We start from the raw sequence: 18,243 nt of genomic DNA, 5'->3' as shown, positions 1-18,243 counted from the left end.
GCTGCAAAAAAGGTATTAAGAAAGATTATATTAAGTCAATACATCCCATAGATAAAATATCCTAAATGTTATTGTATGTTCACTAAGTAAACCAACAAATCCAAGACCTTTTAGAGCTACTCAATGCAGTTCTCACTAGGAAAAACATCACAGAACTGTCATTTGCTCTGCATGCTAACGACTTTAGCTTTTTAGCTTTGCAGATGTCTTTGAGATTATTAACTTAAACTACTTGGACAAACCGGGATGTAATGGTGATATTAATAGATGTAGAAATATAAATTAACAAATAAATCTTGTTTTTTGTCGGAATGTCTTTGTGGTTGCAGTTATTCTATACTGTTATTACCGCACAGCGAACATCTTCAGCTCAACATATTAGCAGCTAGCGAGTAAACACTGGTGCCAATCCACGTCTCGTGATGCTTTCCTTTTGTTTCGAATAATCCTGCTAGATAGTTAGCTAGTATGGTACCTGATCCAAATAATTTTGTATTATCTTCCCATCTTCGTCATTTATAAATCGGAATTATTCAGAAGCCCATGTATGTTGTTGATGTTCCTTCTACAGGCGCCTCTTCTCAACGGAGCTCGGTCAAAATATCGCGAGATCTGAGGGAATGGAGCTTTACAAAATAAAAGCAGTTTGTCTGTGGACAAAAATACATTTCTTCCAAATAATGTTTTTTTTTGTTGTAATAATACTAATAAAAACATTTTTGCGTTTACATTGGAAGTCACTGTTTAGGTTTTTTTAAAGATGTAAATTACCTAATTCTAAAAATTACCATTTAAGGGAGATTAATGTATTATCTAGTTTTCTCTGTATAAACATTAACACATTTAACTCTTATGAGTATACTTTTAAAGCTGTGTACTTTCCTTCTGGTCTTGCCGCATGATACTGTCTGGTCCACCCATATATACACAGAACACTTAAAAAAAAAAAAAGACAGCTTTTTTAATTCATTTATTCAAATTCATAATTTCATGTCATAAATGCTTTTTATGATTAAGCGGATTATCGGATATTCCTCCTTTAAGAGAGTGATGGAAATTTGATTTCAGAGATCTCCGAGTCTGGTGAACTACTGCCACTTCGGTCACTGTATGTGTCTCTGAGAGAGAGAAGAAAAACAAGATAATGAGAATTGATATGTTGCTTGTCTCCACTTTAAATAGAAAAAATGAGATCATTGATAAAGCAACAAACCGCGGTGAGAGCCGGCATCCTTTCTGTAGGTAGTTCTGTAGTTTCCCAGATGCTGCCAGTAGAAGGCCAAAATAAGGAGGTGAGGGTTTGATGGGACGAGAAGTGAATTCTGGGTGGTACTGCACTCCGACAAAATAAGTCTGATCTGTTGTAACAGAAGAAACGAGCTGAAGCTCATACTGAAAGACAACTTCTACATACATGGGTTCAGATACTGGACATGCACTGACCTTCAAGTTCAATGATCTCCATCCGCTCCCCCTCCAGGTCCTGACCCACAAATCGAAAGCCTCTATCCTCAAAGTGATGTTTCAGTTCTGGATTCACCTAGAAAAATGCAAAGGAACTGATTGAGCTAATTGGGGGGGGGGTATAAAAAAGTAATTTTTGCAATTATTATTACGGTGAACCTCAAAGCGATGTCGATGCCTTTCGTCCACATATTCAGCATCTCCGTACAGCTTTCCTACAACAAAACGATTCAAATATTACGCATGCATGCATATTTAAAACCTATAAATACAGAATCAGTTTCTATTTTGGTGATTTTTGACCTTCACATTTTACATTGGCACAAAAGATCACAACTTACGAAGAACGCTAGAGGTGTTTTTGAATAAGGTGCGCCTTTTTCCTAACCGCATAGTTCCTCCCATCTGTCCAGGATTGTGCTCAGGCATTTCAATCACCTGGATTATACAAACAGATCTCAACACACCACGAAAAAATGTATCATAATGCCGATATGCTCATTTGTTTTACCAAAACAATATCTACCACTGGGTGTTTTGTTTCAGGATCAAATTCTGTAGAATTGGCATCTGTTAAGAGAAAAAAAAAAAGAAGTTTAAAATATAATATAAATGTTATATATATATATTATATAATTTTTTTTTTTTACTTTAATTTAAAAGCATATGCAAAGTTTGCTTTAATAGACATATCAGATAATCTTTATGGGTGTTGTTACCTTCCCAGCCAAGTACATTACGAGCAAATTCACACACTGCCAGCTGCATGCCCAAACAAACACCTGCAAAACAGGGTTGATTTCAAATTTAACCACATGATTGCTGCGATTACGTTATTGTTTTGTCACTAGCACTGAACCACCTGAGGGGTATTCCAGAAAGCAGGTTATGGGAGCAGTGGCGTAGCAGACGGGCACGCACTGTGGGGTGGGCCCACGATAACCCCCTGTGCTGGGTTTCGTCGCTGATCATGTAGGCTATCGATGATAGCCAGAGATATTATCAAAATCATCACATATTAGTGATATATTAAATTTGGCATTTCCAATTAATGTAGGCATGCTATATTCTTATTAGGATTCTTATTAGGTTACTTTTATTATTAAATTAATAGGCTATTAGGCTACAATAAATTTGGCCTGCAATTTCACAGAGCATCACTGCATAATTTATTATTAACAGTCTATAATATTTCTGAACACTGAAGTCATCGATGAAAATTAAGAGCAGCTTTATTTCAAGCATAGACTTTAAAAAACAACCTGTTCAACACAAAATACTTTTTTTTTTACCATGTGTGGCCACAAAAGAAATATTATGGGAATAAATGAAGACACTTATATGCTGTTATCAGCATTTGTTGAAGTAGCTGCATCTCTCATCATCTCAGAGAATATGCGCCGTTAATGCAGCATGATGAAAGCATTTCACTTTCTGTAGTGAATGAGGTTAAAGACATCTTCACCGGCAACTCAGTCTTGCGCATCGTTTGCACACTGCTTATGTGGGATCCATTGGCTCACCTTTATGGTTCATAAACACCATCCTCCAAACAACTACCCCATTCGCAGTGGGGCCCCGCGGATTTGCGCTATGCCACTGTATGGGACATACCCGGGTCTGTTTAAGGGTAAGTAAGCGGATAACCTCAACTTTCGGATGCAAAAACGGAGCTAATTTTCAGGGCATGTACACTCTCTGAACATAACTTACTCCGGAGTAGGTTATGTTTCAGGGTTAGTTTACTTCAGAGTATATATATATATTGTTATATTGATATATAAAGCACTATTAATCAAACAAGGTAATGTTTATTTTATTCATATATATAGACTTTAGTTTAACCAGTCTTTTTATTATACAATTAGCATCAAACATACAATTTAGTTCTTATTCACAGTGATGAAAGATTATTAAACAAAAAAGATTGAAAAATGATTGCACAACCACCAAATAGATGGCGATATGCTCTATGTAAATAGCCATTAAACAAAAAAGGAAGAAAGTAAAGTAGTATGGCAGGTTTTTTTCTTATCGTCCATTTCCATGGTGTCTCGTTGATTTGCTGCTCTGTTGAGAATGTGTTGTGTGTTAACTGAAAATATTCTGAGTTGGCTGAACTTACTCCCGGACACACGTTTTTGGAACCAGAATACCTTAAGTAAGCAAGGTTTGGGTTAATCAACCGAGAGTTCAGAGTATGTTTGATGGTAAGATAACCTTTCTTTCTGGAATACCCCCCAGCTTTCTGAACATATTTTGTGTTACCTAAAAAGGGCTTTTTCTGCTTCCTCGCCCAGTTAATGGCTTGGATTTTTCCCTCAGTGCCTCGCACACCAAAGCCTCCAGGAACAAGAACCCCACTAACAACACAATGAAATATTCAAATAAGCATTCAAATGAACATTCAATAAATAAATATTCAAACTAACAACCATATTAATGTCAGACTATTACATACAAGTGTATTCTCACAGATTACACCAACATATAAAATCTAAGTGAAATGCAGTGTGTAAACTAATTTATTTCCATTGTGATATTTTATTTTTAATGATAGAACAAGTTTTCCCTGTGCTATCATTTAATATAAATAATGATATGTTCCTGTTTAAACAAAAGTTGTGAAGCTACTTTGAAACAATCTGCATTGTAAAAAGCGCTATATAATTAAAGTTGACAAGTAGTTAAAGCAGGATCCGATTTTATTCATTAAGCATTGATTGAATTGTGAGAGTGTGCTTAAATAGCTTTTGGATATTGGTTAAAGCGATAGTTCACTCAAAAATGAAAAACTCAAGTTTTTCCAAACCTGTATGAGTTTCTTTGTTCTATTGAACGCAAAAGAAAATATTTTGAAGAATGTTGGTAACCAGACAGTTGATGGTAGCCACTGACTTCCATAGCAGGAATAAAATACAATGGAAGTCAATGGCTACCATCATCTGTCTGGTTACAAACATTGGAACGTTGTGTTCAACAAAACAACGAAACTCATACAGGTTGGAAACAACTTGAGGGTGAGTAAATAAATGACAGAATTTTCATTTTTGGGTGAACTATCCCTTTTAACATTGTCCAAGAGCCCATAAAACTTTACGGAATGGAACTTATAAAGATTTTTAAAAATCTTTTGGCAGTAAAGACATTTATAATGTTACAAAAGATTTCTATTTGAAACAAATACTGTTCTTTTAAACTTTATATTCATAAAATATCCTGGAGGAAAAAAAATGATCCAGGTTCCCACAAAAATTAAAAGCAGCTTGTCAACATTGATAATATTAATGTTTCTTGAGCAGCAAATTAGCATATTAGAATGATTTCTGAAGAATCATGTGACACTGAAGACCGGAGTAATGGCTGATGAAAAAACAGCTTTGCCATCACATTAATAAATTACATTTTTAAATATATAATATGTATATTATTTTAAATTGTAATAATATTTCATATTTGTACTGCTTTACTGTATTTTTGATCAAATAAAAGCAGCCTTGTTGAGCATAAGAGACTTATCTCAAAAACCGACCTTTAAACAGTAATGTGTTAGTTGTGTCATTTTCTAGTGATTTGTCAAGTGTATTTTGTGGACACACTCACTCAGCACTGCAGAGCTTTTGCCAGGCCTCATGGTATTTAACCGGCTCCTCCTGCAACGCTGCCGGCTCCAGGTCTGCTGAATCTATGTACTGAAATAAGGTACCATTTTCAAGTATTACACTTACACGCTCAAACAAATATATGCTAGATGTTAAGTGTGAGCAAAATGAATCTTTATTTGCAAATTATTAATAAGACACACTCAGATGGAAGAAAACTAAATCACCTCCATCATAAAAGTTGCTCTGTCATTCCTTACCTTGACTTCTAGCTTATAGTTGATGGCGAGGGCAGAGTGCTCCAGTGCTTTAATAACAGAGGCATAAGAATCTGACAGTTTGGTGTACTTGCCTACTAAAGCAATGGAGGTTTGCTCCAGGAGTCGGTCAGACCTAGGGAACAAAAACACAGGTCGCTCAAAACAGCTGCAACAAACTTGGAATTGTCAGAAGTTTGCAGTTTTTTGGGACTGTTAGGCGGATGCAAACAGTACAAACCTGTCTGACATCTCCTTCCACTTTGTGAGCATTTTTCGAGGTCTCATCACAATGGGCAAGTCCAGCCTGTGGCACAAGTAGTCAACGATGCCCTGATCCTCTAAGAGTAAAGGTACTCTGTAGATGGAGGACACGTCATGTACGCAGATCACCTGTTCAGGTTCTACATGGCAAAACATGGAGATTTTCTCTTTGACAGCAGTGTCCAATGGAGTTGAGCAACGACAAACAATCTGCAACAAAAATACAAATATTTCTCAGAACTAGAGTGAATTGACATGGATTGGATCTTCACGGCATATAATAGAGATTAAAGACTGACCAGATCAGGTGACAGGCCAAGTCCACGAAGCTCTCGAACACTGTTCTGTGTGGGTTTGGTCTTCTGTTCTCCTGTTGAATTGGGCTGCAAATACATCCAAAGACAAGAGTGTTTTTTTTTCTCTTTTAAAATTCTATTAAATAAATTTTTAAAGGGTTAGTTCACCCAAAAATGTTATAATTCTGTCATTAAATACTCACCCTCATGTCGTTCCAAAAACTGTGACTGACGTTCATCTTCGTAAACACAAATTAAGATATTTTTAATGAAATCTTGCATATTAATGAGTGATTTCTGTTCGTCCATTGACAGCTATACAACTACCACTTTAATCCTTCAAAAAGTTCATAAAGAGATTGTTAAACTAATCCATATGAATTGAGCGCTTTAGTAAAAAAAAAAAATGTAAGTGACTCAATCGGTTTATGTGAAGAAACAGATCTAATTTTTGCTTTTATTCACATATAAACATACAATCAACTGAATAAATAGATCTGGTAAAATCATGTTTGCTTGATGCGCGAGAAGCAATGAGGTTTATTCATGTGTGTTCCACAAGAACCAATGAGGTTGAGCTTCTGTTTATGTTCGCTGATCAACTTTATATTTGAATAAAAGCCTTAATTCAATCTGTTCATCATATAAAGTGATTGTGTCTCTTGAGATAAGTTGGACTAAACCACTCAATTCCTATGGATTCGATTTTGAAGCGGTAGTTGTGTAGCTGTCAATGGAGGGACAGAAATTGCTCAGATTTTATTAAAAATATCTTCATTTGTGTTCTGAAGATGAACGAAAATCTTTAAATATAAATATTAGTAAAAAAAAGAAGCTTGTTTTCCTACCTGAGGGACCAGACTGACATGGATGTTACAAAAGTTCTCCCGTTTCACTTTAAACTGAAACTGTCTAAAAGCTTCAATAAAAGGCATACTCTCAATATCTCCAACTGTACCTCCAAGCTGAGGGAGGAAAAAAAAAGTCAATGTTTTTAATGCATGTTAAAAATTTATATCATAGTCAAATTTTATATATTTGTTTTAAATCCAAAAGAGGGCTTAAAAATTTACTTTTTTTTGTATTGAACATTTAGATTTAACTGTGGCACTATTTCCTCTAAATGTACAGCACAAAACAGATAGATATACCTCAATAACACAGACTTCTGGTTCAATACCGTCATCGTCCACCGAGACCTTAGCCTGCCGCATGACCCATTCCTGTATAGCATCGGTAATGTGTGGTACCACTGTAAATAAAATTTCACATTCACCTTAGTGACACCACCATATTTTACCGTTATGTTATCTCCTAAGAAGGATATATAGTGAGCAACACATGTTTAAACTTTTCTAATACAATCAGAGGAGGATATGCAAACTGAGGCTGGTGCCGTCAAATACTTCACAGTACAGTAAACATCACAGTACATCTGTCATGATAAAGTGTATTGTAATTATGCAATATCAGTAGCCTAGAAATCTAGACGCACCCTAGCGGCAGCAAATCTATTTTGCAGCCAGGGTAGTCAAGCAACTCTCCGTTGGCTTGCGAGCTGGAAAAACCAAACTCTGGCCAGGCCAATCACATCGTGTATAGAGTCAGTGGGCAACATAATGACCAGTGTTAATTTTGATTTAGTTTTAGTCATAGTTTTTTGACTAAAATGCCATTTAGTTTTAGTCATCTGAATTGTTTTTAGTCTAGTTTTAGTCGACTAAAATCTAATGAGTTTAGTTCAATTGTAATACATTAAGCATTTAAGCATTACATAATCGACTGCCGCTTGAACTGACATTTTGACATTTTGTTTTTGACATTAAAAATACACAAAAGAGCTCAATTCACTTTTTTGTTTGTTTTTAAAAATATCTATATAGTTTTTATAACTTTGTATTTCTGTTTTAGTTAGTAGGCCATATCAGGTTAAGCTAAAGCTTCAAATAAGTTTTTTTATTATTATTTCAGTTAACATTTATTTAATTTCAAGTAATGAAGTTTTTTAATGGTTTTACTGAACTATTATAACCCTGATACTTTATTGAATATGTGTCAAATACTGGTCTTTCCTCCTGACTAGGCATGTGCCGGTATCAAATTTTCATGTTGCAATTAATTGCTGAAGCTTTTATCACGGTATACGGTATTATCACGATATTGAAATAAGTTGCAAAAAAACAAACATTTAAAGACAATAAAGCAATACACAAAAATGTATAAAGTAAACAAATATTTAAAACAGATTAAAGTGCAAAATAATTATAAAGAACAATAGGTATGCTGAAATGTACATTTACCTAAGATTAATACAAGCTTTAGAAGTATTTTTCATTGTCAGTTTGTTAATGAATGAACTAATGTTAAATAATGGAGCCTTGTAAAGTGTATGAGAACAACAGTCAGAACATATTCAAACAATATCTAGGGCATGTAATTTAGTCCAGATTAAAATATAAAATGCTCAAGTTTGAAAATGAATAGCCTTAAGTCTTTAAGTATTAAGTATTAGGTTATGTGATGAGCGGGGAAACGGCTGCGTTTCTGCTGTTCCGTGCACTTGATGTGCACTTCAGCGCCTTCGTTCCGCCATGTGCTCAGCTCATGCACGGTCTATTTACATCATTGCGCGTTCCTCTTTGACGTGTTGTTCATTTCAAACGGTTGATGGGTAAAGTATTCTTAAAATGAATAAAAAAAATCGGAATAATTCGTAATAAATTATTATTCACGGTATTTTAAAGTGCCCACGATAACAATATTGAGCATGTTCATTATTGCGGTATATTGTACCGTCTACCGGCACATGTCTACTCCTGACTATGAATTAAATGGGAATTAAATACAGTTTATTGTGCAAGCAAAAACAAATATATAATGCGTGACTTTTAATTATAAACAAGCTCGAAATACAAATTGACTCTTATTTTGAAATGTATGCGCCTTACTATTGCAGTTGCAGGAGCTCATTCAAGTTCAGGAGATAAAATATGCATTGTTACAACCGTCCAAAACATTTTACTATATAAACATTGTCATTATTCATCAGCATTAGTTCATAAACAATTGCCTGGCATAAATGTGCGCTATTCATTGATTGTGAGCCGCTCTGGGGCGCTGTATTGGGGATGCGTGAGCCTGTAGAGCGCGCAACAGTATATTTCACAATATTACAGTTTTTACTGTATATTTGATCAAATATATGCCGCCTTGGTAAGCATAAAGAGCATCTTCTTTTAAAAACATTTAAAAATCTCAAACACAGACAAGACCTGTCCTGTAATCCTCTTTCCTCATGCCATATTTCATATTTATGTTCCAAACAGCCTTGTGACTTTGTTGTGTAAATCACCTTGTACAGTTTTTCCCAAGTAATCCCCCCTCCTCTCCTTGGTTATAACAGACTGATAGATCTTCCCTGTCGTCAGATTGTTATCTTTGGTTAGCCGGATGTCCAGAAAACGTTCATAATTCCCTAAATCCAAGTCAACCTCACCGCCATCATCCAGCACAAACACCTCACCTGGTAAACAGAGTGTCAGAGAGATTGACTGTGGCATGTGGACACTGATATTAACAAAAGACAGCTGTCAAAACTATTAGTACGTTATGCTCTATATGTGTTGTAGGCTAAAATATGTTCCAAAGCAAACGTCTCATGTAGCAGTTCATATTTCTGTATCGTCAACAAAAAATTTTTAATGAGGTAAATCTCTTTACAAGTAGTCTGCACTTACCATGTTCATAGGGAGAGAAAGTGCCTGCATCGATGTTGATGTAGGGGTCGATTTTGATAGCAGTGACATGCAGGCCACATGATTTGAGTATAGTGCCCACACTGCTGGCTATGATCCCTTTGCCAATGCCAGATATCACACCACCGGTCACCAGTATGTACTTCATCATTTAACAGCGTCTGTCAGTGTAAGAAAGACAGTGATGTTTATTTCAACAATGATGTAATACAATCAGCCAAACAGAATAACAAATGTAAGTGCATCAATAACATCACAATCTTTTTTTTTTTACTGGAACTATAGAGTTAATCAAAAACACATAGAAATGCAATTCATTTGAATACACCTCTTCTATGATGAACAAGTCAATTTATGAACTAAATTTAATTATTTAATTTTTTTTACATTTTAATATTTTTGTGGGACTTGAAGCCACAATGTGTAATTTTTCACTGCTAGAGGTAGCTTGATGACGCCTTGAGCTTTTATTATGCCAGACAGCATTTCTGCTTCTTCCGATCATGTGTATATGGGGTAACGCAGCGCTGTTTTATCATATTAGATACATTTGAGTGTGTTGAAAGTTATGTTATAATGCTACTCTGTGCGTTCGCTCGGCGGCTACTATGAGACACTTGTTACACACTGCAGTAAGCAGATCGATCATATCAGACCGGAAAGGCATTTATTTGCAATAAAAATAAAGAAAATATTCGAAAAGTGGAAAAAAATATAATAAAGTGTTTATCGGTTAGGGTTAGGTGCACAGACATGCGCTGAATTACAGACGGTAAAAGTGAGTGGGTCCAATAACATTGGTCTTAAAACATGGGTGGGTCTTGTCCACCCCATGAGGCACTGTAAAACACGGTAACTTCCTCGCAGTAAATCAAGAAAATGAGATTTAAACAATAGGACTAACTGTGTTGAGCTATATAATAATGATTAGTTTTCTGTTGATGAATGTATCCAAACAGTTGCTCACCTGTCTAATAAAACACATATTAAAGCCTCTTTGGTGTTTCTATGGTGACGTATCAGGCATATCAATGACATCATACTCACTTTACCCTCAATTTCCAGTTAAATTTTGTAGAAACCATAGACACACCAAAGACGCTTTAATATATTATGTATTTTATTAGACAGGTCAGCAACTGTTTTGATACATTCATCGACAGAAAATTAATCATTATTATATAGCTCAACACAGTTAGTCTTATATGGTCCGCGTCCTGGTTAAAATAGCTTATTTCTCTGGATTTAAACATTCTTGTACACAAGTCTACAAAATATATAATGTTCTAGTAGTTTTTGAATATTTTAATAAAAAAAATCTTACATATTGTGCCTTTAATTTCTATTTGGTGTAACCGTCTTGACTCATGCAGCTATGTATGTGACACTGACACAAGGAATTAAATCATTCATTATATTGTTGGGGAAGACGGACCAAATAACAATTTATCCACACATATAACATTTAAATATTTACATAAACATTTACATTTATAATGACCATGTCAACTTCTGCAACATCCACGCACTTACTAATGTTCAGAGGACAAAATAAACCACGATGACCTTGTAAACAAAAGCTAAATACGCCAAAGCCCCATTCCCTAAAGAGTCTATAGCATATATATGCGAGTATAGAATAGTATAGAGTGTATTTCAATAAGCTCATAATTGAAACCCATTAGAGGACCCTAATATATTACATAACATTGCAGTAAACTTCCATGTTGGTACAAGTGACTAGCGAGGTGCAGTGCAATGAAAGCAGACATGGAAAATAAAATTAACGTTTAACTGTAACTTACCTGAACTCGCGCCGTTCAAATGCATAAAAACCGTAGATTAAAAACGTCAACCGATTCAATATAAACGAGCCATCCTCACGACACGTTTGTTTGGGTGTCAGGCTGCGAAATGCGGTGAAGCGCCAAAACAACACGTGGTACGCGAGATCCGACACTGAGTTTTTAACTCTAGCTTTGCCACTCGGCTCTCAACTCATTGCTAGAATGAGGATTATAACGTAGAATCAACACGATATGATAGTAAAAAAATATATATTGTGATGTCTCATCGCATACTTTCTGTATCAGTTACATCGAGTCAAATTTTTTTTTAATGTGTTCACATAAACTTAATTCACTGTTACATTCCCTGAATGAAACTCTAATGGAGGTGTGGCCTCACGTTTCACCTACTGGGTTTGTCGTCTAGTTTATTTAAAATTTTCAGATTTATATAATCTGTAATAGCCTACTCATAAAATCGGTCAATCTCCAGCAAGTTACATAATTCCTTCTACGTTATTTAAATATCCATATCTGTCTTGAAAATAAAAAAGGATAATCTCTTTAATAGACAAATTCTTACTAACAAAATTTGAAGTCAACCCAAAATAGTGTCAATAAAGTCCCAAAAACGAAAAATTGTTTCTAGAGTTTAAAATATCTAAGGTGGGGTGTCTGACGTCACGTCGGCTTCCATGCAAATACGTGGGAGGTGTCGCGCGGGAATATTTGAAAAACGAAACATTTTGGCGGTTTACGCCTTTTCGGTGTTTGTTTTGTATTATCATTATCTCGTTCTATCCGATTCATTCAGTAATATATAGGCTACAAGTACAAAAATCAATGTCAATATTAAATAAGATATTGGTTGGTTAATATTGTATTGTTTTTCAGACGAAATATGCTGCAATTAAAAGTAAAAATGTCACTTGAGAAGCATAAAAATCAAAAAGAAACTTTAGATGTTATCAAAATAAAATGATCACTGGATGTAACCACTGGATGGCGCCAGATGACGTCATGAGAAATATTAGAGATGCCGTGCATACAATTCATACACAAACTGCTGGAGATTGATGATGCTTATTGACAGTTTAAAATTAAAGGTTACATGAAACGCGTGCTGAGTCATAAAACCATGTTGTTGTTTTTTAAACCATGTTGGTAACAGGTTTCTTCAATTCCATTTGTAAACAGCAGCACTAAGATGAGAACAGGATGGAGGAAAATTGCATATAGGCTACATTGCACAGACCAACACAGCAAAGCTGATTAGTTTTGCTAGGTACCTCATTATAAATGATGTGTGCTTGTGAAACATGACAGCCGTTCACATTCACTCTTCCCCTCCAACCCAGAAATTAATAATCAAATAATGATTAGCATCTGAAAATGAGTCATCCATCATTATGGCTGAATATATCACCAGTGCTTTCCTCCAAAAGTAAATTATTCAGAGACTATACTGTAATTCATCCAATCCTTTATATAACGTTTCAGTCAATAGCCGAGATGCGTCTGTCTCTCCTGGCGACAGCTGGGTTTAGGTTTGATTATTATTTATCTAATTATAGTGCACTGTCCCTGGTTTATCCTGTACCGGCTCCTCTGTAAGGTGTGTCGCACATGGACTTACATAAGTGTTGGAGGTAATTATGCCAGAACAAACTGCATTTGTGTTTGCTGAGCTCCATTGCTCACATGTAGAGTTGTCAGCATTATGTAAGATCACACCAAGTGCATCTTTTGGGCAAATATTTGGGCAAAGTGTGCTTTCAACGTGATGTTGTGTCATACTTTAAATGTATTTTAAATGCACTCAATCTTTGGTTTATGCTTCGCTTACAGAAATGGCAGTCATGTTGGACATGACACCTGCTGATGTGGACGCAGTATGCAATTTTTCATTTGCCAAACCCTTTTTTATAAATATATATAAAGGCTACAGATACAGATTGCTTTTATGATATGCAGAGATGATTTTAATTATTCTTTTATGTCTAATTTTTGACACAATAGTAAATCTTTATAGGCGTACTGCAACAACAGAAAACAGAAAATATGCATTATTTTATAGGCTAATTATAATTTGATTATTTATTATTAATAAACAGCATAATGTATCTTATGTTTTCCGTCATGTATGTAATTATGCAACAACAGAAAACAAAAAAAAGCATAATTTTATTATTATATTTTCCTGTTTATTTATACATTCATGGAAAACAAAATGTAATATATTATATTTATTTATACTACTATTAAGTAAAATATGATCCATCTTATGTTTTCTGTTGTTGTATAAGTAAATAATTAAAATAACTGCATGATATTTTATTTATGATTATAACCTATAGATTACACTTTACAGTAAGGTCTTATTTGTTAATGCATTAACTACGTGAACTAACAATGAAAAAATATACATTTTTGTTTATGTTAGTTAATAAAAATGTTCATTTTAGTTGTCAGTGTAACTAATGTTAAAAAATGCAACTTTTGAAAATGTATTAGTAAATGCTGAGATTAACATGAACTAATATAACTAATAAATGCTGTACAAGTTAATTTTTAGTTCTTGTTAACATTAATGTTAACAAATGAAACCTTATTGTTAATTGTTATTAATAATAAAAATGAATGAGAATTGTAGTAGCTTTTACGCAAAGTTTTGCATCTAAATTGTACATTTAATTTATTTTATCTCTAACTGTTAAGCTTAAATACTATCCGTTTCATATTGATTATAATAACAGACTATTGATTTCATGCATAAAAATGACTAAGTTATGCCAAGGAAAAACCCCATCTGTGTGTGTGTGTGTGTGGGTGTTGTATACATTACACACCATGAAGTTGCTATGAAGACATCTATTTTGCATTTATTCGCATGGAAGCAAATGAACGGGTGTCTTCCTGGCATGACACAACGAAGACAATCTAATATCCACGTTTACAGGCCTGTGAGCTCAGAATCCACCCACAACATCCTCTCAGTAAAAGCCACAATTTACCAGGAAAACAAATGCAGTTGGAGGGCGTAGTCGACTGTGCGCCTGTGCACGACGAGAGTCCTCTGCCTGGAATGAGCCCTAATTTGATTATGAAGGTGGGTGAAATGAGAGAGAGAGAGTGTGTTGTGCTGAAAGAATAATCTCCGTTTTAACCAAACAAACACTGTACAATAGATATCTCTAAATCATTGTAATACACCAGTATTATTTTGCCCTACTTTTTGAGGTATTATCGTGGAGTTCCAGGTCACCTGTGTTATTACAGACACAAGTGTGCTGACATAGACCACACTTCACCATAGTGGTTATGTTAGGGGAGGTCTGGAAATTAAAGGATTGTGTAATTAAGTGAAAACATATGCAATTCGGTTTGTTTTTTTAGTGTAAGCACACCCTGCTCATGTATTTAGCATAAACAGCTACAAGAAGCAAATCCCTGATCACTGTTTAAACAAAGGGCTGCAAGTGTATATATTCTGAATGCTACTGTGTGTTCGTGTCGAGCGAATGATATTTGACTTGTGAAAGAAAGTCAAGCATCTTCATGGATGCACACTGGTCTTTAAATCAGCTTTAAGGCAACTGAGGCTCAGTTGTTAAGAATACACTGACTCAACATTGCTAATGAATGTCATGTATGAAATCCAGATTTGGTGAAACATCTAGCATGTGATCCTGCGCCAGCGAACCTAGAACACACACCATTCACTAGTCAGATGTTAAGCTTGTGGACAAGAGACTCTTTGTCGCTCGGTCTCTTATCTAATCATTTTGTTATGTACATATGAACAAACAGTACAATCCCTTCCTGAAGAGTAGACAGCATGACAAAGCCAGTCTCAAGATACCCACATTATTTCACAAGCACTCAAAAGACATCTTCATAATAATACTCATACATTTGAATCATTACACAATTTTGTTGCGAAAACTCCCTGACTTGTTTTGTCGCTTAAGGCACATAAAGCACAATTAGTTGGCTTCGGTTATATAACCTAAATAATATTATTACATGACTTTCTCAAATACATTCAGTGGTGGGGGTTATTGCACAGTCACTCATGTCCATCGTTCATCCAGTTAAATGAAACCGGCGCTATGTTCATGTCTCTTGTTTCATACGAACAGAAAATCATCTTGCCTCTCGTTTATCAAAATTGTAGTGAAAATGACCTCAGAGAACGTCAGTGTTAATATTACTGTAACATTGTTGCAGCATTCGTCTTGCTTGGCCAATTGTTTTATAATAAACAAGCATTTCATAGCCATAATCTAGGTAAAATAAATAATAAAATAAAATATTTCATGTCCACAGCTTTTTGTGAGTATCTGTGCAATAAAATGCCAGACAGTCATTATCACTTATTACCCAAATTTTGGGTTGTTAATATTTTCCTTCATGATTTTAAAAGTGTTTTGCTTACCAATGCTGCATTTATTTGCTCAAAATACAGTAAAAATAGTACTGTAATATTGTGAAAAATGTATTAAATGTAAATTTAATACATTTATAAATTTTGTAATTCATGTGATGGCAAAGCTGAATGTTCAGCAGTCATAACTCCAGTCTTCAGAATTACATGATCCTTCAGAAATCATTCTCATATGCTGATTTAATGCTCAAGAAACATTTCTTCTTATTATGTATGTTGAAAACTGTGCTGCTTAATATTTTTGTGGAAACCGTGATACATTTCTTTCAGGATTATTTAATGGAAAGTTCCAAAGATCAGCACTTATTGAACTAGAAACATTATAAATGTCTTTATTTATTTTCTTGTCACAATTGATATCTTTATTGTTTTCATGATGGATAAATACTGCTCTCTAATCCCTTAAATGCATACCTCGGGTCTTTAGTGACCCGGGACATCATTCACTACCCTCCTCCTCATTCAGTTTTTAAAGTTAGACATCAACCGTCTTAGTATTCCTCAATCAATTCTTTATAAACAATATAACAAGAAAACAAAAATACAATTATACAAGAATGCCTGTTTTCCCACTCATTTTTTGTAAAAAAAAAATATTTTTTTCTGCACAACAATAATTGAATCTTTAAAGGAACACTACACTTTTGTTTTGAAAATAAGCTCATTTTCCAACTCCCTACAGTTGAGTTTTACCATTTTTGAATCCATTCAGTCGATCTCCAGGTCTGGCGGTAGCACTTTTAGCATAGCTTAGCATAGATCATTGAATCTGATTAGACCGTTAGCATCTCGCTCAAAAAAATAACCAAAGAGTTTAGATATTTTTCCTATTTAAAACTTGACTCTTCTGTAGTTACATCGTGTACTAAGACCGACGGAAAATTAAAAGTTGTGATTTTCTAGGCCGATATGGCTAGGAACTATACTCTCATTCTTGCGTAATAATAAAGGAACTTTGCTGCCGTACCATGAGTGCAGCGGCGCAATGATATTACGCAGCGCCTGAAAATAGGCTAACTTCCGTCAGCATAACTAACGTGACAACCTGCTTGCACAGGAGAGTGCTCTGGAATATTTTCAGAAAATCGCAACTTTTCATTTTCCATCGGTCTTATATGAGCTTTGAAGTGCTTCAAAGGGCTCTGCACGATCCCAGCCAAGGAATAAGGTCTTACGAAAACAAAATTTATATACTTTTTAACCTCAAATGCGGTGTTGTTCTTCTTCACAACGTATGATGGCATCACGCTGGAAAGGTCACGGCCGTGATGTACATGGAAGTTCCGACCCAGTACCGAACTCCATCTCATATTCTCGTCTAACTTTAAAATTGTCCGACATAATTTTTTTACCTTTATTTTTGTAAAGGGCCTTTGATTTTGTCTTTGCGTTTGTTTTAACACTGGGTCGGTACTTCCACGGACGTCACATGCGTGACCTTTCTGACGTGATGACGTCATACGTCGTGAAGAAGAATAACACCGAAGTCGCACATTTGAGGTTAAAAAGTATATAAATGTTTTTTTTTATTATTTTAGAAAATGACAGATGGTCTCAGATAAGACCTTATTCCTCGTCTGGGATCGTGCAGAGCCTCTGAAGCACTTTTGAAACTCAAACCTTCAACCCGTTGGTTGCTATTGAAGTCTGTTATATGGAGAAAAATCCTGGAATGTTTTCCTTAAAAAACTCAATTTTCTTTTCAACTGAAGAAAGAAAGACATGAACATGATGAGATGAGATGGGGGTGAGTAAATTATAAGGACATTTTCACTTTGAATTGAACTAATCCTTTAAGGTGTAGCACATGCATTCCCTTGGAATCAAGCCCATGACCTCTGGGATTGCACACACCGTTTGAGCTACATGATTGCCATTAGTTTCAACAAGGGAAATATAAAGATTATTGCTCTAAAAAATAATTCCATATGTTGATTAGCCATGAAGATCCATGTAACACATTTTCTGCCTAAATGAATCAGAAATGTAAATATTCTGGGCTAAATTTGTGTTCTAATCTGCCTTGCTGTTAACACGCGCACATACACAGAGGAGGGAAGCACTGCTGATTCGCCACCTGTCGCCCAGGTACCGTCCAAGAGACTGTGTCCTCACCCATGGAGTCAAAACAGCGAGGGAAAATGACCTACAAATCTCTGAAGCACAGTGCACCTTTGAATTATTTAAATACATGTTAGAAAACTAGCATTCTGTACACTCTCAGAAAAAAAGGTACAAAAGCTGTCACTGGGGCGGTGAATTTTCGTTCCTTTTAGGTACTAATATGTACACTTTAGGTACTAATATGTACATTTAAGGTACCAATATGCACCATTTAGATAGAAAAGTGTACCTTTTGAAAAGGTACCGC

General features: G+C 35.1%; 1 protein-coding gene across 2 annotated transcripts; it reads right to left on the bottom strand.

Moving 5' to 3' along the window:
- Positions 1-963: 963 nt before the first annotated feature.
- On the bottom strand, positions 964-11,815 carry ctps1b (CTP synthase 1b). Of its 2 annotated transcripts, XM_079837816.1 has the most exons (18): positions 11,444-11,815; positions 9,621-9,799; positions 9,236-9,406; positions 7,035-7,135; positions 6,732-6,848; positions 6,087-6,122; positions 5,887-5,970; positions 5,565-5,797; positions 5,327-5,459; positions 5,068-5,156; positions 3,733-3,827; positions 2,184-2,246; positions 1,991-2,034; positions 1,806-1,902; positions 1,624-1,679; positions 1,444-1,540; positions 1,214-1,358; positions 964-1,118 (listed from the first exon to the last, which is right to left on the bottom strand). In XM_079837816.1, the coding sequence occupies exons 2-18, from the start codon at positions 9,787-9,789 to the stop codon at positions 1,040-1,042; spliced, it is 1,809 nt and encodes a 602-aa protein (XP_079693942.1). In that variant the 5' UTR covers positions 9,790-9,799; positions 11,444-11,815; the 3' UTR covers positions 964-1,039. The 2 variants fall into 2 exon arrangements, with proteins under 2 accessions (XP_079693942.1, XP_079693943.1); XM_079837817.1 differs by lacking the exon at positions 6,087-6,122 and having other exon boundaries at positions 11,444-11,798.
- Between the last annotated feature and the right edge of the window lie 6,428 nt (positions 11,816-18,243).

This window comes from Gobio gobio, assembly GCF_949357685.1.
Source record: "Gobio gobio genome assembly, chromosome: 15".
In the NCBI taxonomy this organism is placed as follows: domain Eukaryota; kingdom Metazoa; phylum Chordata; class Actinopteri; order Cypriniformes; family Gobionidae; genus Gobio; species Gobio gobio.
This window is presented reverse-complemented; position numbering and strand designations above follow the sequence as displayed.